Source organism: Hippocampus guttulatus, chromosome 8 (assembly GCF_054856545.1).
Source record: "Hippocampus guttulatus isolate MCC_2025c chromosome 8, RoL_Hgut_1.0, whole genome shotgun sequence".
In the NCBI taxonomy this organism is placed as follows: Eukaryota; Metazoa; Chordata; class Actinopteri; order Syngnathiformes; family Syngnathidae; genus Hippocampus; species Hippocampus guttulatus.
The window spans coordinates 23,762,953-23,787,682 of NC_141268.1; the positions used below are offsets into that span (position 1 = coordinate 23,762,953).

At 53.2% G+C, this 24,730-nt stretch overlaps 3 protein-coding genes across 6 annotated transcripts; all 3 read left to right on the forward strand.

Annotated features, from left to right (window-relative positions):
* Positions 1 to 2,401: 2,401 nt before the first annotated feature.
* Positions 2,402 to 12,618, forward strand: ccdc120b (coiled-coil domain containing 120b). Its single transcript, XM_086118044.1, has 11 exons — positions 2,402 to 2,830; positions 6,983 to 7,090; positions 7,158 to 7,248; positions 7,578 to 7,708; positions 8,543 to 8,635; positions 8,734 to 8,854; positions 9,255 to 9,314; positions 9,448 to 9,601; positions 9,714 to 9,815; positions 10,191 to 11,093; positions 11,198 to 12,618. The coding sequence occupies exons 3-11, from the start codon at positions 7,197 to 7,199 to the stop codon at positions 11,286 to 11,288; spliced, it is 1,707 nt and encodes a 568-aa protein (XP_085974170.1). The 5' UTR covers positions 2,402 to 2,830; positions 6,983 to 7,090; positions 7,158 to 7,196; the 3' UTR covers positions 11,289 to 12,618.
* A 1,107-nt stretch (positions 12,619 to 13,725) lies between these two features.
* Positions 13,726 to 20,308, forward strand: LOC147201944 (SRSF protein kinase 3-like). The gene is made up of 14 exons (XM_086118043.1): positions 13,726 to 15,208; positions 15,289 to 15,397; positions 15,562 to 15,649; positions 15,720 to 15,807; positions 15,890 to 15,996; positions 16,061 to 16,220; positions 16,331 to 16,356; positions 16,435 to 16,491; positions 16,602 to 16,920; positions 17,484 to 17,584; positions 17,854 to 17,961; positions 18,082 to 18,151; positions 18,259 to 18,351; positions 19,476 to 20,308. Exons 1-14 carry the CDS (start codon positions 14,920 to 14,922, stop codon positions 19,658 to 19,660), a joined length of 1,800 nt encoding a protein of 599 aa, XP_085974169.1. The 5' UTR covers positions 13,726 to 14,919; the 3' UTR covers positions 19,661 to 20,308.
* Positions 18,133 to 24,239, forward strand: comtb (catechol-O-methyltransferase b). 4 transcript variants are annotated; one of them, XM_086118051.1, is made up of 7 exons: positions 18,133 to 18,151; positions 18,259 to 18,351; positions 20,997 to 21,165; positions 21,541 to 21,658; positions 21,932 to 22,125; positions 22,194 to 22,325; positions 22,400 to 24,239. In XM_086118051.1, exons 3-7 carry the CDS (start codon positions 20,998 to 21,000, stop codon positions 22,577 to 22,579), a joined length of 792 nt encoding a protein of 263 aa, XP_085974177.1. In that variant the 5' UTR covers positions 18,133 to 18,151; positions 18,259 to 18,351; position 20,997; the 3' UTR covers positions 22,580 to 24,239. The 4 variants fall into 4 exon arrangements, with proteins under 4 accessions (XP_085974177.1, XP_085974174.1, XP_085974178.1 ...); XM_086118048.1 differs by lacking the exons at positions 18,133 to 18,151; positions 18,259 to 18,351 and adding an exon at positions 20,005 to 20,154; XM_086118052.1 differs by lacking the exons at positions 18,133 to 18,151; positions 18,259 to 18,351 and adding an exon at positions 20,456 to 20,566.
* The last annotated feature ends 491 nt before the right edge of the window (positions 24,240 to 24,730 follow it).

Genomic DNA, 24,730 nt, shown 5'->3' on the forward strand with positions numbered 1-24,730 from the left:
GTAGGAAATCTCGAGGTACCTTCGCCAGATCTCTCATTGAAACAAAAGTCACATCCGGATTGGGTCTCGATTGCACAGATGTCAAGAACTTGGATTTCACAAGAGAAGTCCTAATCAACCTTTGAATTGCTTTGATTCAGAATGAATGTGAGAACTTTGCGGAAGGCGGGTTTTGTTCAACCGAGCTGCTCCAAACGATTTCGTCACTGATTTCTTGGGCGTGGGCTCCTCGAGTGGTCTCGTCAGCTATTATCTCCTCTACGATTCGAAAAAGGAAAAATGGCACCAAGCGTTGCGTTGCTGGATCATCAAACGTTGCTATGCAACATGGGAAAATACGTTCGCTTAGTGCAATAAAATGATCATTCTCTTGTCGGTTTCATACAGTGTTCACTCCAAAGCCAGATTGCGGAAATAACTGAAGAAACTTCGGTCCGGCTCTTACTTGAACTTATCAATTTAACTTGTTGGTTGCTTTTGTTCATGTGACACTCTGAGGAAGGCAAAAGACTTCCACCGAAACATGTTTGGTAAATAACAACAACAAAAAGTGTGAGATTAATCCCAGTGTGGGACAAATAAAGGATATCTTATCTTATCTAAAAGAACCAGGTTCAAATATTGCAGGAATAGTTTCTTGGTGAAGTCATTTTAACTGGGCGGCGCGGCGGGCGTGGGTTCGACTCCAGGCTCCGGCCTTCCTGTGTGGCGTTCCCATGTTCTCCCCGGGCCTGCGTGGGTTTTCTCTGGGTACTCTGATTTCCTCCCACATTCCAAAAACATACACGGCATGTTAAATGTCAGTCAAAAGTGATTTTTTTTTGGGGGGGGGGGGGAGGTGTCTTTCCAGGGGCAATGTTTTGACGGCGCTATTGTCATTTCATTGGAAACGTGTACCTAATATTGCGGTCCTTGAGTAGATGTACAGTTTTTCTGGCAGATTATTCCTTCCGTTAATCCTTTTGATCCGTGATCCAAAATCCAGAATGGCAAAAATCCTCCAGTGGCTAAATTGGAATAAAACTGAGCTCCATATTTTTATTCCTGCGAGGCCCTTAAAAACATTGCGTGTGTCTCACGGTAGTGATAGAATGCATTTTTTCAGGTCACGCCACACACTTGTTGCTAGGCAGGCTTGAGGAGCTCACAGCCCAATTGTTCAGTGTGGAACACGGTATATACTGTATATAGGCCATTTCGATGGGAAGCCGCGTGCTGATGGTGCCGTGCCACTGGAGAGAGAATCATCAGAAACCGAAATGAACTGACGATTCGTTAATTTGCTCGCAGGCGGTGCGCTGAAGTAGTGGTTAGCACGTCCGCCGTTCTCCCCGGGCATGAGTGGATTTTCCTCCTAGCTCAAAAACGTTGCGTGCCAAGTGAATGGAAAACTCTTCCGGACGTCTGACCGCAAGCGTGAATGGTTGCCTGTCGATATGAGGCTTGCGATTAGCCGGTGACCAGTTTAGAGACGGCTCACATAATGAGAATCGAATCTAAAACAAAGGGCCGGATGTCCGTCAGCGGCCAGAATAGGAAGACAGCTTGTGGTTTTCCTCATTCCGATGTACGGTTGTTCAATTGACATCAGATGCCCACTGAGTAGAGTGCAAGATTTTGGAACGGTATAACACTCATACTTACTTCGCCTATGAAGTGAAGTACTGCACTTGTTTGAGACAAACGTAGGTGGGCCCCAAAGCAAGCTGCAAGAGGAATATACTTGAACAAGAACCGAGGGATACCTTTATCCCTTCTTGTTAGTGCATACCTGTCAACCTGTATAAACTACCAAAAAAATCCTTCTAACATACCAAAGCATTTTATATGTCAAAATAACGGCAGAAAAAACCCCACGAAATTTTCAATGATATTTATCGTAGATCTCCATAATACAATGTCTGGTTAATGTCTAATAATCATTCTACTTAGTAGCATTACTGTGTTCAGAGGTGTATTCCTGCATTACTTTTTTGGAAAGTTGCCGGAAATGAAAGCATTCGAGTAGACGAGCACCATTCTGGGCAAAAGCAAACGGAACTACCTGTTAGGGGAAGAAAAAAACCCCGGAAAATTTCAGAATCCGTATGATTTGTGCGATACGGCCATATACGTAAGATTCACCACAAAATCCGTATGAACTATGGCTAAACCGTATGAGTTGACAGGTATGTTAGTGTATCGCGGCGACTTGGCCAAACAACTAAATGTTCTTCCGCTAGATGGCAAAACGTAGATAAGAAACTTGAATATCCACTTTTTTGTTTGTTTGTTTGATGGTGAGGATTTTTTTTTCCCCCTCCCGATATGTGCCTTGATTCAATAAAGGTTGGGAAACGCCGGTCAGTCGAGAAAGAAGTCAAACGGCGCCATCTGCTGGGCACGCCAGGAAGATTCTCCACCGGCTGCCCCTAATTTTGTTGCGGCTGGGGGGAGTGTGTCGCGACATTGTGTACAAGTCCTTTTACCGGCGTGGCTTATCGCCACATTGAATCTGTTTTGCTTATTTGTTTTGGAGAAGGAAAGAGCCAGGAGGCCCCGTTTAGGATTCGGTCGGAGACGTGCTGCATGTGGGCGGCGCTTAGCGCTCCCGTTTCCGGAGCTTGTCGCGGCACTCCGCTCAGCTGCGATGCCGGCCGCCCACCGTCGCCGTTCGGGTCCGAGAGGTGTCCTGCGTCGGCGGTGAGCCTTCCTTCCCGCGGGAATCACAAGTTGGACGCCGAGCTACTTGCCCTTAAAGCTTGGTCGCTTCGGAGAAGAGGCGCGCGATGATTCCCGTTCCCGGCTTGACGACGGCGGAGACCTCCCGAGGCATCGGTCATGCTCTCCGGTAAGAGGGGGTTTCTTCTCCAAAGTCTTACGCGCATTTAATACACGCGTTCGAGCTTAAGATCGCTACATGCAAAAATAGCGGAGAAGATTTTTTTTTGGGGGGGGGGGGGGTTGTTTTTTGTTTTTTATAACCGCGTGCGTGTGTGCGTGCGTGTGAGAGATAGTGTCGTCTGCGGCTATGCAGATGCGCGTCGGTGAATGCAGCCTCACTCGCCCGAGACGGCACTTGAAATGCACCGGATGTACCCGAGAGCAGACCGAAGCTAAACGTGTATCTTTCAGCGACGTTACGGACGCTGTGAGCGAGTCGTTTTCGGCAGCACGTCGCGGATTGCCAGCGCATCGACGCGAATTAAAGCGCGCAGGCTCACGGGACAAATGCGTGTCATGCTTCCCCCTGTTGCTGAACTGTTGTGGAGAGAAATGCAGGCATAAAGACGCGTTTCTGCGTTTTTTTATGGAGGCTATTTCCCCATGCGGCAGTGCGAAGGCCTATCGTTAACGGAGATCAAAAGCAAAAAGGGACCGCGAGGGTCAGTCAATGCCTGTAGGGGGATTCTCCCTTTTGCGGCGTTTGCAAAACAGCCCCCCTTCGAAAGCAACGACTGTTGTATTTGCCTCGCGGGACGTTAGGCCTTTCCCACTTGATTGATTGCAGCCTTTCATCGCGATCGCCTCAACACATGCTGCCGCGTTTGTTTTGCCTCCGCGCTCTCATGTCCGCCCATCTGCTTCGTGCCGAGCCACTCCCTCTTACACTTCTTGGCGTGTCGCTCCCAAACATGACGATGAGTGGATGTTGAGCCAGATCGCTGTCCTTTTTTTTTTGGCCGGGTTGACATTTCTCGCCCAAAGGACACCGACATCTGCTTTGGACGCCGTGACCTCAGCTCGCACTTGGCGCTTTGCCGGTGGAAAGCCAAGCATGTGGTTTGTCAGAACTTGTTAAGCACCGATTCGGCGCAGCACTGGCCGCGGCGCTTTCTTTCTTTGGGGTTATCGGGACGCTCCTAACAACACGTCGCGCGGAGGTTTCCGAGCACCCCGAGGGGGCCCTCCGAGATGGCGAGATTGCCTGCCGGTTGGCGTGTCGAGGTGCTGCGATATGACGGGGTCTTGGAAGATGTTGAGCCGGGGCTACTTGAAGATTTTTAGTTGTGTCTCTCCCCCCCCTTCTACACCTGGACTTCATTTATGCCGAGAAGGGGAAAACTCCTCCGCAGCTTCCCGGGGCTTTGAGCCCCTTTGAGCGAATGCTTTGATGCCGCCCGAAAAGACGTCCGGCGAGGATTTTATTGCGATTTGCAGGTGTTTTATGCAACTTCAAAGCATAGCGCTGCCAGAAAATGTCCACATTGACATCGTAAATTGTCTGCTCGTAGTGCGCGACACGGTCGGGTCGAAGAAGTCGCACGTCTCCCCGCTCGTCAAATAAACGAGGCCCGCCCGTCGGTGAGGACGCGGGGGTCGCGGTTGGGACGGGTCATCATCAGTTGTCGCCCGAAACCGTCGGACAAGCGGACGTTCTCTCTCTGGTCGTCGCGGGAAAAGGAAAGGCGCGACCTCGCGCGATGACCGCGCGCGTGCGCTCACAACAGCCGCGGCCGTGTCAAAAAAGGTCAGAGGTCACCGACGTTGAACAAAAGCTCTGAACTTACAGGCTCTTTTGTAGTTCGATGGGGTTGAGGTCGAGGTCACGTCGCATTCATTCAAGCAAGTTTGGGGATTTTGGGGGCATACGGAGCGGCCCCCTCTTTTTTTTCCATCGGATACTACGAAGTTGAAAGACTGACATTGAGCTTTTAAAAAGCGCTCCAATCACCATCTGCGACTGTGGCCAGGCTCAAAGAAGCTTGCTCTTCCGCCGCTGTCATTTCTGCCACCGTTCGGTACAATCTTGTCGTTTGTGGAATATATCACAAGAAGCAAGCTGACTGAATTTACAAAAAAAAGAAAAATTGGTCCGTGACCTGCTTTTGTCAAAATATGCAAAGGATCAATACTCGCGGACACGATATACACCAGGGGTGGGCAAACTTTTTGGCTCGGGGGCCGCGTTGACTTTTAAAATTTGACAGAAGGGCCAGGTCAGCACGAGCTATGGTACATTAAAAAAAAAAAACTGCATTTGTTGACAGTCCATATCAAACATCAACAGAACAAAAGCATGAAAGTACGGTATTAATATACTTTTTTAAAATGACGACAGTGTTGTTGATGACCTATTTTAGCCTGTGCATCGCTGCAGATGGGTTGTGGTCAGACCAGTAGAAGTAGAGCGATACAGAGGTACTAGGTGGTCGAAAAGATTGCCCCGCCCCCCCACCCCCCCCGTGTTCTGCAACTTCAAGTCAATGCGCCACCTGGCGGTTAAATGCCTGTCATTACAAGTCCAATTGAAATGAATGCAATCATTCACATCGAACCTTAATTGCGGACCGACCTTCGGCGGGCCGGATTAAAAGGACCAACGGGCCGGATTCGGCCCGCGGGCCGTAGTTTGCCCACCTCTGATAAACACCCTCTATTTTGGGTCGTGCTGGAACGAGCCCCACGTTTAAGGCGACGCGGGCTCGTCCCGCTCCGCGCCAAACAAAACGCGCGTTCCGTCATCCTGCGTTCTTATCGCTCGCTATCCTCCCTTTGATGCAGCTCCCAGTTGATCCGATCCCTCCCGCCGGCACACCCGCAGGCTGCTCCGTGGAATGTGATGCAGTCCCGTGGTTTGTTTTTTTGGGGGGGGGGGGTACATATATCTCTGCATACATCTGCACGCCAGATGCGCTGTTCATCCTCAGGTGTGTGTGTGTGTGTGGTGGGAGGGGGGAGGGGGGGTCTCCGTGCCAGTTGTTTGTTGCCTTTTGGAGGGGGGGGGGCACAGCAGGAGGTTTCTGCAGTCTGGGATCCACATTGGTCACAACACACGTCAAAGTCAACACGCCGGTCTTTGCTTTGCCTTTCTACTTTTTTGGTGACCCGGTCGATTTTGCTGCGCATTCAGCGCTCTGTGGACAGCGGTGTTTGTTTTCCAAGTGCTGGAGAAATACGCTTGAGTTGAGAACAAGAGTTACTAGCCGAGGCCCAGGACGGAGGCCGGCGCAAACTGCAAAGTATTTCAACTATGCGCGCAGACAAAGCGCACTTCAATCGGCGTTGTTTGAAGCAGCCAAACGCAACGCCCCGTCTTCTTGCTTGACCCCCCCCCCAAAAAAAGCCGGTGTGGCTTGCGGACGGGCGGCTGTTTGTTTCTTACACAAGACGCACAAACGTTTCTCCTTCAAAGATGGGATGGCGGCAGAAGCAACCTTGAGGGCGGGCTGATCATTCACTCGGCCCTCAACTGCGACCATCCGGGGAAAAAAAATAAAAATCACATCACGATTTCTCAGAATGGCGAGCGGGTGACATCGGGGGTGCTTGTTTCTGGTGATGAGGATTGTGGCAGAAAAAAGGGCAGCGACTATTTTGGGATGTCATGTCTGGGACGGAGCCTTCGGTGCTAATGAACCTCGGCCATGTGAAGACACGTCAGACGACGACGCTCATCGCTTTGGAATGAAAAGTCAATTGGCTTGAGGGCGGGAAACCCAGAGTAGCGCTAATGCGTCAAGCTAACCTCAAGCTAACGCCAAGCTAACGTCCGGCTATTTGTTTATGCGCAACGGTCGCGCCGAGCCTCCTTCTCGCTTCTGCCATTTGCTATTTTGGGGACCTGTCTCAAAGACATGATGAATATTCTCTCTTTTCACCTCCTCTTTGCAAATGAATAGCTTATTCATTCATTCACCGAGGTCATTTTCCACTTTGCCGTGGGGCGCGACAACTTCTTTTTTAAAACGAGTTCTTGAGCACAAAAAAGAGGGTGACGATTCGTTTTGTGCCCCCCCCCCCCCAATCCAATACTGTATATTCATACAGGGGCCGGCGCGGCACATCTGCCCGCCTCCTATTTGAATCTGGAACATCTTTGCGTCAAGTTTGCATGTTCTCCGCTTCTCTCCCCACCCCCAAACACGCAATCAAAGACCGGAAATCGGGGCGTTTGGTAGCCCCCGAAGACCCCCGCGGGTAGCCCGCTAGTCCGTCCTGAAAAGAGTGTGAAAAATGTCCACGCCGGCGCATCTGAAGTGGCGGCTTTTGTCTTTGGAAGGTTTCCGTCGTGAGCTGTGAAGCGGAGGCGCCGTCTCCCGATGCTAGGTCGGAACCCCGCCGACCACGGACTCCACGCCTCGGGGCGGCGCGCGGCCGACGCGGCCAGGTCAGCGGGTCGAACGCCGCCCTTCCGTCCGGGCTCGGATGTCAACCCCGGCTTTACCGTCCCTTAGGTGAGGGCGCGGATCGTCGAGACCCCGCGATTACGGCGCATGGAGGTCAAAGGCCATCTGATCACCTCCATGGGTTTGCTGGGCGCTCTGGGTGAGTCGCCACTTGCCGGGCGTGAACGCGCGCGCCTTCGTGTCGAGACGAGCCCCGCGATAACCCGGAGGAATTTTCAGCCGGTGTTATCCAAGCGCGTGAAAACAAAAGCGTTTGTCCCACCTGAAACAACATCCGCACGTGTCGAGGCCCCGATGCTCACATTCTGACACCGCAGCTGTCGGAGAAGCTTATCGGGCTGCGAAGGTGCAAATCGTCACCCCGCCTTCGCGCAAGACCTGGCTTTTATTTTTAAAAGAGAAAAAAAAAAAAGTCATCATCACAGCGCGCACGTTCTCAAGCCGGCCGGTGTGAAATGTGTCGCGTAGATGCGCAAGTGCGCCACGACGGCAAGCTGCAGGCCGAGCGGGTTGCGGTTCTGCAAGAGAGGAAGCGGGCCCTGGAGGCGCTGCTCAACGCTCGCGTCGACGAGCTCAAACTTGTTTGTTTCCAAGAAGCGGTGAGTACCACCTTGGGAGCGCACGCCGTTGCCGTTTCGCCGCAAACATTCGACACCGTTGCACCTGTTGTTTTTTTTTTTACTTGGACTGTCATGTATGAATGACAGCTTTCTGAGGAAAGACAGTCTCCCCTGATATTTCAAACAAATTCAGTGTCATTCTTAACTCATCCGGTAGCAGCCAATTCAAGACCAAGTCGGAAAAGACGTTTAAAAACGTCTTTGGGAGTGAATGAGTTAAACGTGTTTTTTTTTTGTTTTTTTTTAACCCACTGCCATAATTCAAGAGACAATGATTGGAATTGTGCCGTGTAAAGACGGTCCAAATAAGCCGACTGGCGCGTCACCGCATTGAAAGCACGTGCGCGTTCACGTTCCACTTTTGTCCTTCAACTTCTAAAGTGGGGACGTCATGATTTGGTCATTAATTCTTTTGACGGCGGCCGCGGGCACCCGCGGCGGCTCCTCTCGTTGTCATCTTCCAGCGCAGACGACAATCGAGTCGGACATGACTTGATGATAATCCCTTTGCGGCCGTCGCGACGGAACGACGCCGCGGCGGTCTCGGCTATTTAGCGCAAGCTTTTCGGACCGACTCGCCCTCCGTTTTGAGTTCCTTTCGAGAAGTTTGTGCGCTGCTCGCTCTTAGCGCCGTCCGTGTCGTTTATGGCAACAAAAAAAACAACAACATTGGCTCTGCCATCACCGCTCAGGGCGGCTGGTTTTATGGCAACTTCGAGGACTCTCCCAAGTGGCGTCCTTTTCTGAAATCTTAAGAGCCCCCCCCCCCCCCTCCCCGTGCGAGGGATTTCGGCTAATTGAATTCCTGCGCAGGAGCTGACGGGGAAGCTGCCGCGAGCCTTCCCCCTGGAGACGGGGGAGAAGCCCCCGACGGTGCGGCGCAGAGCCGGCGCGCCTCCTCCCGACGTAAGTCAAGGGCCGCGACGTCACGTAACGGCGCGGTCGCGGTCGCGGCCTCGCCCTTCGCGCCGTCCCCCAACGCCTCGGACTGTGCCCGGCCGCAGGACGAAGTCGCCCGCAGGAGGCGGATGAAAGCCACGTTGACGGGCGCCCTGCACCGGCACGCCGAGTCGGACGGAAACCTCCCCAACGGCAAGAGGACGGTTCACCGCGGCTGTCACACGGGTAAGAAAAGACTTTGCGGCCAAAATGTTTGACAAGAAGTTGCGCCGGTCTGATTCGGCCAAGCGGCGAAAGCCCCCCCCCCCCCCCCTTGATTTTGGCCCCCTCTCCGTCCACGGAAAAGCGCGGCACGCTCGCTCATGGTTTCTCGGTTCCCGTTTCCCGAAGCGGAACCGAGATTGGCGGTGACCTGAGCGCCGAGCGACCGTGATGTCATCTCCCCCCCCCCGTAAAATGGACAAGAACGTCCTATTTCAATCTGAATGCCGCGTTGAGACGAGCGCTGACGAAAATTCGAGGCCCGACTTCCTCTTCAGTTTGTGCAATTTAAATTGGAGTCCAGTTGAGGGAATGCTTTTGGGTCCGTTAATTTTTTTAAATGATCCATCCCTTTGTCTTCCAGAGGGCGGCGTCGCGTCGGAGAGCACGAGCTCCGCGTCCGATTCAACGTCGCGTGACGACGGTAGGTTGTCATTTTTGCGTCTGTGCGCTGCAGCGCTTTTGGAAAAGCGTCGAGGACGCGGGTTGAAACGGCAAGCGCGGCGGCGCCTCGGTTCCACGCGCTCGTCAGCCCACTTTGTGTTTCCCGCGCCAAGAGCGCCCCCCCGGCGCGGTCGCCGATCGGCGCTCCCTGTCGCAGCCCGGCCTCAGCGCGGCCAGCCCCGACCGCGCCATCCGCAGGAAACTCTCTCCCGTCGAGATTTACTACGAAATGAGGACCCGGCGTAATTCCCTCACCGGCTCCGTCAGGTACCCCCCACTGCCACCCCCCCTTTGCGAACTGGAACCGGGGGGGATCCGCCTTTTGAATTCGGAGCCTTCTCCGCGATCCGTCTCCCCATTTGGATTTTGTCTTTCGTAGTCCGACTCACTCTTTGCCGAGAAGCGCGTCCAACGCGGAAGGCAGAAGTGTCCCGGCGACGCCGCTCTTGGCCCGCACCGCAGCCGTCGGCGTTCACGTCAGGTACGTCGCGTTCGCCCACCTTCGTCCGAGTCAAAGTGCGCTCAAGCCAACGAGTCCGGTGAGTGGCTTCCCGGGTGGGACGGGGGCCCGCTTGGGATGACCGCAGCGCGATCCGTATCGCTTCGCTGATCAATGGGACGGCAACAAGCCCAAAAGCTTTTCTTTTGAACGTCTGCAAATCCTGCTGAACGAACAGGCCGATGTTTCTTTGGGTTTTTTTTGTTGTTGACATCCTCGCACTCAGACTCGTGAAGAATTGCCTCAAACGAGCCCTGATCTGAAAAAAGGTCATCATCCGAAATAGATGGCGCCAAAGTTTGATGAGCGTTTGGAGGCCGCGGCTTTAATCCCCCCACCCCCGTTTCCCGATTGTAGGTCGGACGCGTCGGGGAGCAACGGTTTGAAACAGTGGTCCGGCAGTCTGGATGCGCCCTACATGATCCCGCTGGCCCAGGAGGGCCTTTGCAACTCCAGAGCCCGACGCAGCAACAGCTCGGAGGCCCTGCTGGACCGCTCCGGCCTCCCGGACCGCCCGGCGCCCCGAAACGGCGGGAGCTCGCAAGCGCTCGCGGACGGGAAACTACGACACGTTGGCCCGAGCGGCCCCGAGGAGCGGGCGGACGGCTCGGGGGAGCGGGCCAAAGCGCGGCCGTCGGCGGGGGGCCGGGGGGGCGGGGCGGGCCGCGACGACCCCTTGACGGACTACGCGTGGGGAAAGCAGCAGAGGATGCGAGCGCGGCCCGACCTCTTGCGCTCCCCGCCCTCTCGGCGCCCCCGCGGCCGAGGGGCGGCCCCCCGCGCCAACGGCTTCTCTCGTTCCCAGCTGCATCTGCCCGGCGCCGCCCCCCCTTACAGCCCGGCGGTGGGCCGGGGCGCTCCGGCCGACGCGCGCGGGGTCAAGGTGGCCAGAACCAAATCTTGCGGCCCCTTCGTCCCTTTGCGGGACGCCGCCCCGCCGTACGAGTCGCGCCTTCCCGCCCCCGGGACGGAGGCGTCCGGCCGCGCTTTCCCGGGAAGAGCCCCGCAATTCTCCCTGGCGACCCCCGAGGACGCCACGCGCGGCCTGCACAAAGCCCTGGCTCTGGAGGGACTGAGAGACTGGTACCTTCGCAACGCCCTGGGATATCCCCCCAAGGGCCACGAAGCGGGCATTTCGCGTCTGTCGCACGCCCGCCCCCCGCCCCTCCAGACGCAGTCTGTCCAAGGCCAAGCGGGCAACCCCCACAGGCCTCAAATGTCCCAGTCCGTCAGCTTCCACGGCCACCCGCTGCACGGCAGGTCGGTACCGCGCCGCCGCCCGTCGGTCACGCCCCCCCCCCCCCCTCCCTCGGCGATTGAGACGCACAAAGACGAGTTTTCACGCGCGTTGCTTTCCCCGACAGGTCAACGGAGCTGTCCCTCTATCAGGAGACCCCTCAGACGCAAGAAGGGGCCCCCAAGGAGCCCAACGCAGACCCGGGCACCCTCGTCTGAAGCGGGGGGGGGGGGGGGGGGCAAAGGACCGAGCATCCGCCCCAAGTCCAGACTTGAACGGGGAAACGAAACGCGGCGACCTCGGCGGAAAAATGACCGTCGCGAATGACGGGAAGCCGCGCGGCGTGAAAAGCCCCGTCGGGGAGTCGATCCCGTCGTCCGCGTCCCGAGCGCTCCCGACAGAGGTGAGCGCTTACTGAGAATATCGTCGAGCCGTCCCTCCGAACGGAGACGAGTCTCCCCCGCATCTACTTTTTCTATCTATTTTGTAGCTCTCAAAAAAGTTCTATTCAAGAGATCACATGTTGCTCACGAAGCACGCGTGTTCCGCAAGCATCGTGACACGCTCGCAGTCGTCGTCGGCCTCTTTCGGCCTGTAAATAGTGCGCCTTGTGTGTCGAGGAGGTTTTAGTTCCTAACAAGTCGGATTTGGGTTTTGCTTTTGAACTAACCGCACGTTTCCACTTTTCGTGAATTCGATTTTCTGTTCACAACAACAACAACAAAAAAGTTGAGGCTGCTGTCCAGTTGTTGTTCCGGATGATTGGGTGAGCCGGGCTCGCGCCAGAAAATGGGCCGGAATTGATCTCTGCCGGTTGGTATATGCAATCATTTGAACATTTCAACCACCGTACTCATTTTTGTTGGTTTTTTTTTTTTTTTTTTTTTTTTTTTCACATCACAGTTTGGTGTCAGCCGGAGAGAAAAACGACAGTTTGTAGTCCATTCCATGGATTTCTTAGTTGGGAAGAAAGTCTCCTGAACATTCTGCGACATCAAATTGTGAGCGTCGACCAAAATTGTAATCCATTTGATGTCATATTTTTGGGCGTACGTACGATCTTTGGACTCATTTGAATGTATTTCTTTGTTTGACGCTGTACGTTTCCTACTTGGTCCGAACCGTAGCCCCCCCCCTGCGGATTTAACGTTCGAACATACTCGGCTTATACGATTTTCCGAAAAGACCAAATGTCTGTGCACTGGGAGTCGAAATGTATTTTTCTTAGAGTGGAGAAAAAAAATGCGCCGACTTTAGCTCCAAATCCAATTTTACCGATGGTATATTCCTAAACTCGAAGACTTTGTAGCAATCTACTGTAGCTTGTTCTCATCGGTCAGTGTGGGGAATGAAGGTGTTGGAGCCATGAGATGCACGAGTCTCTCCCTCTCTCTCTCTTCTGATGTGTTGAAATTGCGCCGTTCCGTCTCCCTTGATTTAACGGGTCGATGAAATCAGGCTCGATAGGCCTTCCCTTATCCTGTATGTACCTGTATGTATGCGATTGTGCATTCATTCTACGAAAATAAAGTTTCATGTTGCAATCAACCGTTTTGCATCGCAGGCTGAGTTTAGTATCGGACAGTTCCAAATTTGATTTGAGGCCAAGTTGAATGGCGTGATTCCGAGCCTTCTCGAAGCTCACGCATGCATGACATGACGCTAAACCGAGAATACCCTCCTTAGTTGAATCCGTGCCAATCTACGATAAATCTTCCAATTCGAGGGCGTTATAGAAAAGAATGGCAACCAAATGCACTCGGTGAGTGAGGGAAGGAAATCCAGCAAGTTGCTTTTGTTAGCACGAGCGACATCTTGTGGCCGGTCGGCTGTGCAAGAAGTCGCTCCTAATTTCCTGACTGTGACGCGAAAGCATTTGGAAATGAAAAATACAAAGCGAGAAATCGCGTGTTCCTTTCACAAATCTTACGTTTAGATCGCTAAATTACATCCGGCGTCATAAACCTGACGTGAAAGGGAAGCGACGATTTCAAGCCGGAGCCCCCGCTCCCTTCTCAAACGTGACGAGATAGTGTGAGTTACAACACACCTGCTTTCATATCATAGCGCTGTCCCGAATAATATTTATTGCTAATCGTCAAATGAAAAGACATCGTTCCATGACTGTTGGATTCGCCATTAAAATAAGATAAGAAAACCTTTATTAGTCTCGCAATGGAGAAATTCCCGATTCACAGCAGCAAAGTTATGAAAGGAAGAAGTAGAACAACAAAATATAGGAGCTGCTGGAAAGGCAGCCACTCACGCGGCGCCATTTTGAAGTCAAAATAACAAAAATAACACAACACAACACATAGGACACAGACGGTCGTGCAATCTTCACCACGTTTCTGCATACACTTTGTTGTCTGAAGCAGTTCGCGATGAAAGAGGAGAGGATCAAAGTGTCCTTTCTCCAGTGGATCGGAGACGTCGTGCTGAAAATGTGCACGCGTCTGCTACAAGCTAAGTTTTGAAAGCAAACGCGAAGCTGTAGCGTCCATTGACGAAAAAGAGATTGGCTCACATCTCCTGTCCCATGTAAATCCACTTCGATTCCAAGCCGCGACTGTATTATATAAATTAAATTATATAAAAGTATTGGCTACTTTTAAATGTTCTTTTATTCACATATTTATTGCCCTCTTCACATACAAATGACACCCCCCGCCCCCCTCCCCTCACTGATTTTCAATTGTGAGCACAATCTTCTTTGCGCTGCGCTATTTTTGAAAAGACGATGTTTGCGTGCGCGGGTGTGTGCTGTGATACTGCATGACTCGTGTGCAGGCCTACCTAATGCTGTGTCCAGTATCCATTTCTGAGCGCGGTGTGGCCTCGGAGCGGCGGCGGCCGTGCCGGAAGACGTCAAGTACCTTGGCTATTCCTGGACTGAGTGTTGGCCGTCCCACCAGAGAGAGACGGGCAGAGCGCATGAAGCTGACCCACTGCGAAGGGCTGACCTCGTGCAAATTCCTTCTCACGGTTGTATTATAAGGGAATCTCTCAGACACCGGGTAAGTAGCTTCCTCCTATCATGTAGCTGACTTCATTGAGTCGGAAGGAATATGATCTCGGTGCCACTTACTTTAGCAAAACGTTCAACAACCTAATGCCCCCCCCCTCCCCCCCCCCCCTTATAGCCTATGGACTGAGCAATCTGTTCTGCACGTCAGGTCTATTTTCCATGCTTGTCTGTCGAGTATCGTTTTGTAAACAAGCAAAAGTCACTCCTGGTCTGAAACATTACATGCAACAGTGGGAACGGTTTGGTTTCGGTCCGGGGTTTGAATTGCCATTTGTCTGGCTAAAAATACACATGAGCAATTCACCGAATGGCTCCTCGGAAATGTCACTGCACACGCGGCGACACAACCGGTGACACAAACAAGTTAGCTCCAGGAACAAAACATTCTGAGACACGTAACCCCTCGCATTACTTCAGCGCCCTCATCTAAAAGAACCAACTTGGTTGTCATTGAAAAAGTTCAAAATCCCTTCAGTCTTTGATGGCCTCAGGGAATATCAGCGATTCGAGGGGGAGGTCGTCGTAGTGGTACATCAATGTCACTGTCCGCAGCAAAGCAATGGAAGGAAATTGCTCACTTCCTCCACCTGGAGCGCGAGCGCAGCAAATAAAAAGAGAAAAGCAGGGGCCCTAAAAGTGACCCCTGCGGAAGCCCATAAGACAGCGGCTCAGAGCAGGACTCGCAGAGGTCTGTCTCCCAGAAAGGAAAAGGTGACGAATGACACGAAGCACGTCGAAACAATTACTGAGCCCTCGATAAGTGTTTGTGCGCTTATTGTGGAGCGGGAGAAAGAAACGCGCGCTTCGGCGGCTCGCCGAGAATGCCGATGATGCGCGTGTCGTATTTGAGCGCTCACCGAGCGGTGCTGTGCTCCGAACTCGGCAGGCTCCCGTTAAAAATGTCCTCAAGCTACGGCGCCGCTCTCTCGGCCCCGGTCGCCGCCGCCTCCTGCGATCGGCCTCCCCGACCGAGCGCCCTTTCCGGCCCCGAGCCCTCGCCCTCGGCCGGCCCGGCTCCTCCGCGCCGTCCTCCGGTCCGACCGCATCTCGCCCCGCCCGAGCCCGCGGGCTCACGCGACCAAGAGGAGAACCCGGCAGACTACGGTTTAGGTCGAGAGCACGCCAACGCCGAAGCTCCGCTACCTTGGCCGGACCTTTGATTTGGATTGACGAGACGTGTTGTGTTGCAGGCGGTTATTATCCCGTAGAAATCGGAGAGATTTTGAAGAACCGATACCAGGTGGTGAAAAAGCTGGGATGGGGTCACTTTTCCACCGTGTGGCTCTGCTGGGACATGGTGTGAGTATGGATTTTCCCCAGGCTAGCGAAACGGATGGATGGGAAATATGACAAATTGCAAACTTTGGGAAATGAGCCGTGAGCCCATTTTCTCACCCGAGCGTCACAATGAACGTGTCAAATCTCACATTGAATGGTTTTCTTTTGTTTTGTTTTTTATGCAGGAGAAGGCGTTTTGTCGCTCTCAAGGTGGTGAAGAGTGCTCGGATGTATGCAGAGACGGCAAAGGACGAGATCAAACTTCTGAAATGCGTCCGTGAGCTCACACGCCGCATCGCTTGGCTCGATATTTGCCGGAGTCGGGCGTGTTTTGGGCCGGCAGGTGAGGGACGGAGACCCCAGAGATCCCAATCGCGAGACCATCGTGCACCTCATCGATGACTTCCGCATCGCCGGAGTGAACGGAGAGCGTATCCTTGCCTCGCCGGCCCGGTAAGTACGCAAACGGAAAGGACGGTACGCGCTGCGACCGAGTCCTTAATTGCTCCCCAGACGTGTGCGTGGTCCTGGAGGTGCTGGGCCAGCAGCTCCTCAGGTGGATCATCAAATCCGACTACGCCGGCCTTCCGCTCCCTTGTGTCAAAAGCATCGTCAGACAGGTCGGGCGACTTTCTCCAGATTTGCAAAATGCCTTTCTGGAAGGCTCCGCCGTCCGCCGCGCAGGTTCTGCGGGGTTTGGAATACTTGCACACCAAGTGCAAGATCATCCACGCGGACATCAAGCCCGAGAACATCCTCCTGCGGGTGGACGACGCTTACGTTCGCAAACTGGCGGCCGACACCAAACTGCGGCGAGCGCCGGAGCCCCCCGCCGCCGAGCCGAGTGAGTGACGACGCTCTCAAAATGCGCCCGCGTGACTGTGCTCATCCACCGAACCGCATTCATTTCTGGATTTCTTGCTCGCGTGACCTTTTTTTATGTTTCCTCCGCAGACAGCTCAATGGCCAAACCGAAAAAGGTGCGTACGTTGTCTCATTGATCCGACTTTTGGACGTCGCGCGACTCGCCTATTGAGATTTCTTTCCCATCTTCTCAGGGTTTGTCCAACTTAATGGCCAGGCTGACCGGCGCTTTCCACAACATTGGGAATAGGGTAAGCCTTAGGCTGCGCTTTTCAATTGTCCTCGCCTTCTCCTTTGGGGACTCGCGCAAAAGCGCCGGAAATGATCTCTCGCGACCGCGTGACGTGTATTTCCCGCGCAGTCGAGCGAGTTGCACCTCAAACGACCGACGCGGACGCCGAGGAAGCAGCCGGCCGAGGCGACCGCGTCGGACTCCGGCCCAAATCGAGCCAACGACGCCCTTTCGGATGTCACCGGCGCCACCCGTCAATCGTCGCTCGCGACTTCTGACGTCGCATCAAGGAGACGGACCTCGCCGGCGTCCGACAGGCCGGACTCGCCCGGGCTCGGTCGCCGAGGCTTCACCTCTTCGTTGCCAGACGTCGCCAAAGAAGCTCCCTTTTCTGCCTCCGCATCTCCGTTTTTACACCAGACGCCGGACGCGCAACGCTCACCTCACGGTCAGTGTTTGAGAGTCTTGAAAAGAGGATTCCAGCCACGGGGGGGGAGACTTTCGCGTGACCAACACAAAACCGAAACGGACCAAATTCAACAACACGATGACGGAGAATGAATGACGCTCCCCTGCGCAGATCCTGAGCAAGTGCGATATCTGGCCAGGGCCGCAAGGGGGCGTATTTTGATTGCATTGCACTGCGCTTGCATGAGTGAAGATGGCGTCGAACGAGACGAGACGTATGTGACGTGAGTTTTGGCGTTTCAAGTTTGATGACGACCGCTATTATTTGTCTCGCGCTACGCTAACACTATAGAACGCTTTCCTCAATGAGCTGCACAACAGGAAAAACATCGGCAAAAGCTTTATTTTAAAATAATCAACGACGACCCTGGTTGCGCCTGATTAGTTGTTACAGAATAAGACGATTGAGACAAATTATTATTGTAGTATTGGTAAATTAACAGAGCGGGCACAAGCGCAAAGTTCTATAACATGAATCCAGATTAAAAACAACAACCCAGTGGTCCTCTCAGAGTCATGACTTCATTTCTTTCTTTCTTTCAGAAGGAATCGGTGAGCGTGAGGGGCCGCTTGACCTCCTGCTGCCGCATAATGCGGACAAGCTGTTCATTAAGATCGCTGATCTGGGCAACGCTTGCTGGGTGGTGAGTGGCACGGCAACCAGAGGAAAAAAAACGGCGGATGTTTTTGGCGATATCCCGCATCATAAGTCGATCGGGATAGCCTTTAATCACAAAGCAGGCTTGACGGTCTTCACGGTCCCGTAGTTGACAACCTTTTGGCAACCACCCTTGCTTTAAAATCCCTAACGGGCCAAGGAAAAAAACACACACGCACATGAAGAAGGAACCTTGAAAATGATGCAAAATGTTGGTTTTCTGCGCTCTCTCGTGCTGTCCGCGCGCCCGTGCAGTCCAAGCACTTTACGGAGGACATCCAGACATGCCAGTACCGCTCGGTGGAGGTCTTGATCGGAGCCGACTACGGCACCCCGGCTGACATCTGGAGCACCGCCTGCGTGGTGAGAAGGGCGCCGCGCCGACAACATTTCACAATCGAATGCCGCGCGCGGACGTGACCGGAGGCCGCCCCCCCCCCCCCCCCCCCCGACATCGGCGTGTCTTTTTGGGTGCACTTGCAGGCTTTTGAGCTCGCAACCGGGGACTATCTGTTTGACCCTCAGCCCGGGACCACGTTCTCCCGCGAAGAAGGTCCGATGCGTTTGCTCGGAAATAATCGTGACTGCACTCGTCGTACGAATCGAATCCCGCGTATCAAACGCTCATACTCGATGTTGTTGTTTCGCTTGTCATTTTAGATCACATTGCGCACATTATCGAGTTGCTGGGACCTCTTCCATCCGAGTTTGCCCTCTCGGGGAAAAAATCCAACAGATTCTTCAACCAAAACGGTACGGCGCGGCATCTCGGCATCCGCTCGTGAGCGACGGCGCGAGCGGCGCAAAGATGAAAGGGTTGCCCCCGAGGAAGTGTGGGCGTTCAGTCCGCGGTTTTTGTGACGTAGAAAAGTGAAGACCCCGGTCGCTTTGGCGGAGTGGGTCTTGCGCAGTCATCCGGCGCGCCCGTAGAAGTTTCAAAGACGCCCCAATCAGCGCGTTGTTGTAGAGCTAGCTTTGCTTCATCGCTCCGTTTCTTCACAGCAACCGCTCGAGCACGTTTGAGTTTCAAGTTTATTCAATCGTGGTCGGAAAGAGCCAGTGCTGCGATGGCGACCGATCGGTATGAACCTTGCAGTGCTGTGTCGCAGCGCTCTACAATGTTGCTTGTTTACGTGTTCAGCTAGCGTTTGTATCGCCGTGTTAGCGTTAGCTTGCGGCGCAACGTCAACACCCACGAGTACAAAAGGAGGTGAACTCACGCGGCTTGCGGTTTAGAGACGGCCAACTCCAAAAGTCCGGGCCGCGGTGTGCGTCGAGCTTCGCGACATCAGCGGCGGCATTCTTTGTCGCCGTGGCGTTCGCCGAGACGGGTTTCGGGCGAAGCGGAGCGCGGCGGCGGAACGTGCGAAGGTTTTGTTGGGTCTTTGTGAGGAGAAGAAGTTCATCCATCTTGTTTGGCGGAGACGCTAGATGAGCGAGGTGGATCGATGGGAGCGGGCTTGGAAATCCACGCCGCCGGAGCTTGATTAGCACGCCGGCTCGCTTCCCCCTTCCACGACGGCGTTTCCGTGCTCCGCTCGCTTATTAGCTCCGAAAAACCTCGTGGGTTTTCGCCAGCCGGTGAAATAAAACTCCCTAATGCTCAGCAAGTCTTCCCTCGCGGCGTAGGCTCGCCCAAAAGGAACCAAACGGACACAAACAAAGACAACGCGAGGGAGCGCGTAAGCGAGGCTGCCGCACGTGTCGGCGCCGCGTTGCGCTGCGACCTATTGGCCAACGTGGACTTCATTTTCTTTCTTTCTTTGAGTCGCTCGGTCACGCGCAACGGCGAGATGAGAACCGCGCTTGAGTTTTTCCAGGCGGAAGCCGTCCCGACGGCGGCTGAACTGATGACTCGGTTGTCGACTCCCATCCAGGGCAACTTCGGCGCATCTCAAAGCTGAAGCCGTGGAGCTTGTTGGAAATTCTGTTGGACAAGTACCAGTGGCCGCGGGACCGAGCGGCGCAGTTCAGCTCCTTCCTTTCGACCATGTTGCATCTTCAGCCCCGCAAACGAGCCACGGCGGCTCAATGTCTGAAACACCCGTGGATCGCAAGCTAACTCGTCCGCGGCTCTCCGTGTGCCGCCGGCATCGTTTGCAAAGCTTTTTTTTTTTCTCTCCCTCTCAGGCTGTTTGCGTATTCACGGCGGCCCCCCCGGATGCGGACGGAACAACCCGACTCGAGTTTGTTTTCTATGACTTAAAAAGGCCTTTGTATGAGTGTGACTGAAGACCACCCGTGTGCCTGCGCCTCCGACCGGCTGGCATTTTGTATCCAAAGCAAGTGACGCCGCTCACTCGGCCTCGCCAAATAAATCCGTTTGTGCTGAGGAGGAGGAGGAGGAGGAGGAGCTCAGTGTGAGTTTGCGCGCGGGCCGAGCAAAGCGCCGCAATACGGTCTTAGCCGCATTCCTTGCTCGCTCACGTGAAGCCGCGCAAGGTGCGCCGAGGTGAGCGCAAGGAAGCGCGGCGCGCGGTCGAAAGTGAAAGCGGTCCGTCAGCGCGACCGACTTCTGCCGGTTGTGAGGACACGCGGGCCGTTCCATTCCCACGCGTGAGTATGGCGACCTGTCGGCTTCAATGCTGAGAGTTTTGCCTTTGTGAGAGAGTCGACATCGCGGCTGGCTTTATTACTGCTCCAACACTGGCTCCTGTCAGACTGTTTCGTCGTTTGCGTGTAAAAATAAATATTTTTTTTTAAAAAGCGACAGCACCTGTAGTGTCGATTTCTGTTCTTTACTTGGGGGGTCCTTTCGGTGTACGTTGGCACGCTTCTTATGTTCCTTTTTTTTTCAGGGCCATTCTTTATTTTGTCGGCACATTACAAGGAGGCGGCGCGCGCAAGTAAAGGTCGAAGTCCTCGTCGTCCGCCTTTTGGCGACACGGCTCCTAACCCGCAGCCGGTTGCCATGCAACCCGAAGCGCTTATCAAAAGGAATCGGCTCAACCGCGGCTGCTCTTTCACGGTTGGCACAGCGGCCGTCGCCCGCCACGTCTGCGCTACGTTCTCCCAAAAGGAGCTAAGCGCGGCCTTGGGATTTTGCTTGCTCTCCCGCACCCCAACGTCGAATCGACGCCCTTTTGTCCAAGTTGACGTCTTGTCCCTCTGCTTGGTAAAACCGCACCCGCTCTTTTCTTATTGCAGTCGATAGGAAACGATATCGCTGCGCGCGGCAGAATGATATTGAGGGGAGACGACAGCATCGCCGCATAGTAAACACCCATCTCATTAGCCTCGCACAAAGGGAGCGCTGGGGCCAAAGGAGATACGGCAGCTTCCTTTGATCTCAATGCAGATGTGTGATCGCAGCGCGCCCGTGTGATTGAGCTCCTATGCAGTAACGCGGTCCGGAGCCTGCCGAAATGACCTTTGTCCTTTCTCCCCGTTGGCCGTAGGATGCGGTGGGTCGTCGCTTACGCCGCCGGCGGAGCGGCGCTCCTCTATACGCTGTATAAATGGCTGATCCCCGGCGCCGTGCGGTATCACGGAGGTCTGGCGCTCATTTGGCATAGTGTCATCGCGGAGTGGATACTGGACACGCTGACGCAGTCCACACGTCCTCAGGTGTGACTTCACTGGCCCGCCGTCCCCATCCTAACACCGAAATGGAGAAGACTCGCTCGCGTGTAGCTATGCACCAACCCGACTCTTCTGGTTGTTGTCCCAGAGGAACTTTCGCCTCCCATCGAAGCAGGCTTCATCGGTTGCAGAGGCAGCCGCTCAGGGGGCGCCATCTTGAAAAAGCAAAAAATCCGATTGTTTTATTGTTTGTTTGGTTTTCTTTTTTTAGGAGGGGCGGGGGGGGGGGGGAGTACGGACCGACGTACTTCAACGATGGTCGATACCTCCATCGACCATCGTTGAAGTACGTCGGTCCGTTACTCTCTTCGATTACGATTCGATCGTAACTGTCCGTAATGTGTTTGGATTCGCTTTCAGAGGCTCTTGGCTGCAGTACATAAAAAGGCCACAAGAGGGAACCCTCGCAGCGTGGTCAAAGCCATCGATGAGTTCTGCAACCAAAATGAGTGGGCCATGAATGTCGGCAACGAGAAAGGTACAGAGTGGCAAATAGGCAAAAATACCCACACTCTGTCATTAAGTAGAAGTAAATATACTGCTTTTAAAAAAAACCCAAAGACAACGGTCAAACTTTTGATTGAACTCCTCTTCTAAAGTAAAAAGTCATCAGAAAAGACGTCATCGAGTAAAGACACTTGAAAAGGCAACTCGCGTAGAATATCGAGTTACTTTCCACTGCTGGTGGCTGTTTACATGCATATGTGCAAGCGCTCTCTTATCTAATTTTTTTAAAACACGTTTGCCGTAGGTGAAATTCTTGACTCTGTGGTGTCTGAGACCAATCCGCGTTGTGTGCTGGAGCTGGGCACCTACTGTGGCTACTCCGCAGTTCGCATGGCCAGTTTGCTGCCGCCTCACGCGCAACTCATCACACTTGAATCGAATCCCGACAATGCCGCCGTCGCTCGGCAAGTCATCGCGTGGGCAGGCGTTGCCGAGAAGGTAAAAGCGTCCGCTTTAAAAGCGACCGAAAAGAGCAGTTGGAGTCGCGCGTGCGTCTCTTTCGGCAGGTGCGGTTAGTTGAAGGAGAATCCGGCGAGTGGATCCCCGAGCTGAAGGAGCGGTTTGGAGTCAAAACATTTGACTTGGTTTTCTTGGACCACTGGAAGAATCGTTACCTTCTCGACACCAAGCTGATGGAGGCAGGTCATTTTCTCACCGTGGCGTTTTGACGTGGGCACCCTGCGTGACATGGACTTTGACCCCGTTTCATCAGGAGTGCGGCCTCCTCGGGAAAGGCAGCGTCCTCCTGGCCGATAACGTCGTCTGCCCCGGCGCGCCGGACTACCTGGAGTACATCCGGACCAGTCCGCGGTACAAAAGCCAGTATTTCAAATCTCACCTGGAGTATACAAAAGCGGAGGATGGCCTGGAGAAGTCGGTCTTCTTGGGGTAGTTCGCGACACGTTCTTACGGGCATTACGGGGGCAAGTTTGTGCCGTCGAGTACATCCGACGCCGTAGCAGGCCATAAATAGTAATTATTCATCAGAACAAACAAAACGGTTCGAAAAACAGGATGTCTGCTAAAACACGGGCATGTATTTTGACGCCATGTCGCGGTTCGGCCATCTTGAAAGCGCGTGGGCTCCCGATCGACTTCAGTCGTACACTTCAGTTGTATTCCGCGTTGAAAACGTTTCCCCAAAGGAGTCGCTGTGCCCCCCTTTCCTGCCGTGTAGCCTTTTTAGGAATAAAGCCGCAGTCTCACGGTTGATGAACACTTGGGCCTGCTATGCTGCTGTATTTTAATGTTGGTCATGATGATGGTACTTGTGTCATTTCTTTAGGTGCTCCTTGAATTAAAAAGTTGCAGAACCGTTGCCAGAATCAATCACGAAATTGTGCCACATTTAAATATTTGAAACCGGCTGTGTTTTTTTTTTTTTGGGGGGGGGGGGGGCGTATATTTGCCCTATGATTGGCTGGCGACGGGTTTAAGGTATAGTGCGCTGGATCCCGTTACCGGCAGCCAAGAAATGCGCTCGCACACAACACACTTGCAAAACCCAGAAAACGCACCGGATTTAATGAGGAGTGCATCTCACAGATATCATTTTGATTGGAAAAATGCACGCACTGATCATCTAAACATGTCAATTGGTATGAATGCGACTCTCAATAGAGGAAGAGTACCCGTCTCCCTCGTCGGACTATTGCTCTTGATCACCGCTTTGCCCGTGTGCTTTGTTACAGTGATGGGACGATGATACCTCAAGGAGTGCATTGACCCGCTTCACAAACTTGTGTCAGCACTGTATTGACACCGTGTTGGTCACCCCATAGTGACCCCTGCAGTAGTTATACAATCATCGCAGGTAAAGAAATTCCTTGTTTGTGTAAATGCTAAACCGAGTTGGTATGTAAAATACAGCAAATTTGAGTTACAATTTTTAACTTATGTCGAAAATGTTTGTTAAATCATGTGAAGTGAAAGACAAACAAGTGAGTCGTTTTGAATATTTATTGAGGAACAAAAGTGTTTGGAGTGTCCGACGATCTTCACTTGACAAACTGATAAAGTGGGTGCAGTTTGCCACCGTAAAAAAATTGTATAGAAAGGAGAAAAAGATTGACCCAGAGCAAAACGATTCCACGCTGGGGGAAACGTCTTAGAACGATCCATAATTTGGCAAAACTCCAGCCAACAAACCCACGACACGTTGATACAGTTTGCGTCCTTATAAACGCACTTTGGCGCGGCGCATTCAAACCTTTCGGTTCCCGGATTGGTCACGTGATTCTTTCTTAACCCGACACACGCACCGATACGGGCTTTCGCTCTTGAGCTCTCGTCCCATCACTACTTTATCTCTCGTTTGTGCTTCGTGCTTCGAGTCGCCCGCATTCGGATTTGTGAGGATTTGTTTAGTCTCGCTATTGTACTTGGCTTCGTTTATTGCACTAACCTCGATTCGTGTTGGGATGTTTTTGAGAATCATTCTATCCTTGTGATTGGCAAGCGCTTTGTGTTCTGGCTCCCGGTTTTGCCGGCACCTTTTGTCGAATGCTTTATCGGTCCCTCGCTTTTCCTTAATAAACCTTTTGTCATCGCCATTTATCTGAGTCTGCGTTTGTGGGATCCGCACTCCATTCGGTCCGCGATCAGACCACAACCTGTCACCCCCACTGCTAATAAATTTTAAAAGAAATCAAATTAAAACAACAAACACGTACTCGTGAAAAATGTAAAGTCACTTCTTTGGAAGTGAAAAGGAAATAGCTGAGGTCATCAAGCAGGCATCTTGGCAACAGACCAATAAATTAGGTGGGGGGGGGGTAATAAAAAGAGAGGCCACACGGGCAATGTGTACAGTAAATGCCACCCTGCCCCCATTAAAACAAAAAAATAAACCTGACATTCGACAGTCCTAAATTGCCTTCCCACCCAGGGGTGTAGCTAAATATTTTTCAGCGAGGTGGCCAGGGTGCCAGAACGGCTCACTGAGGCCACCCAGTGGGATGGTTTTTCAAAAATATATCATCAAATGCGGCAGAGGGTTCAATGGCTGCTCTTCTCAGATTTCTGAATGAAACTTGTGGCTTTT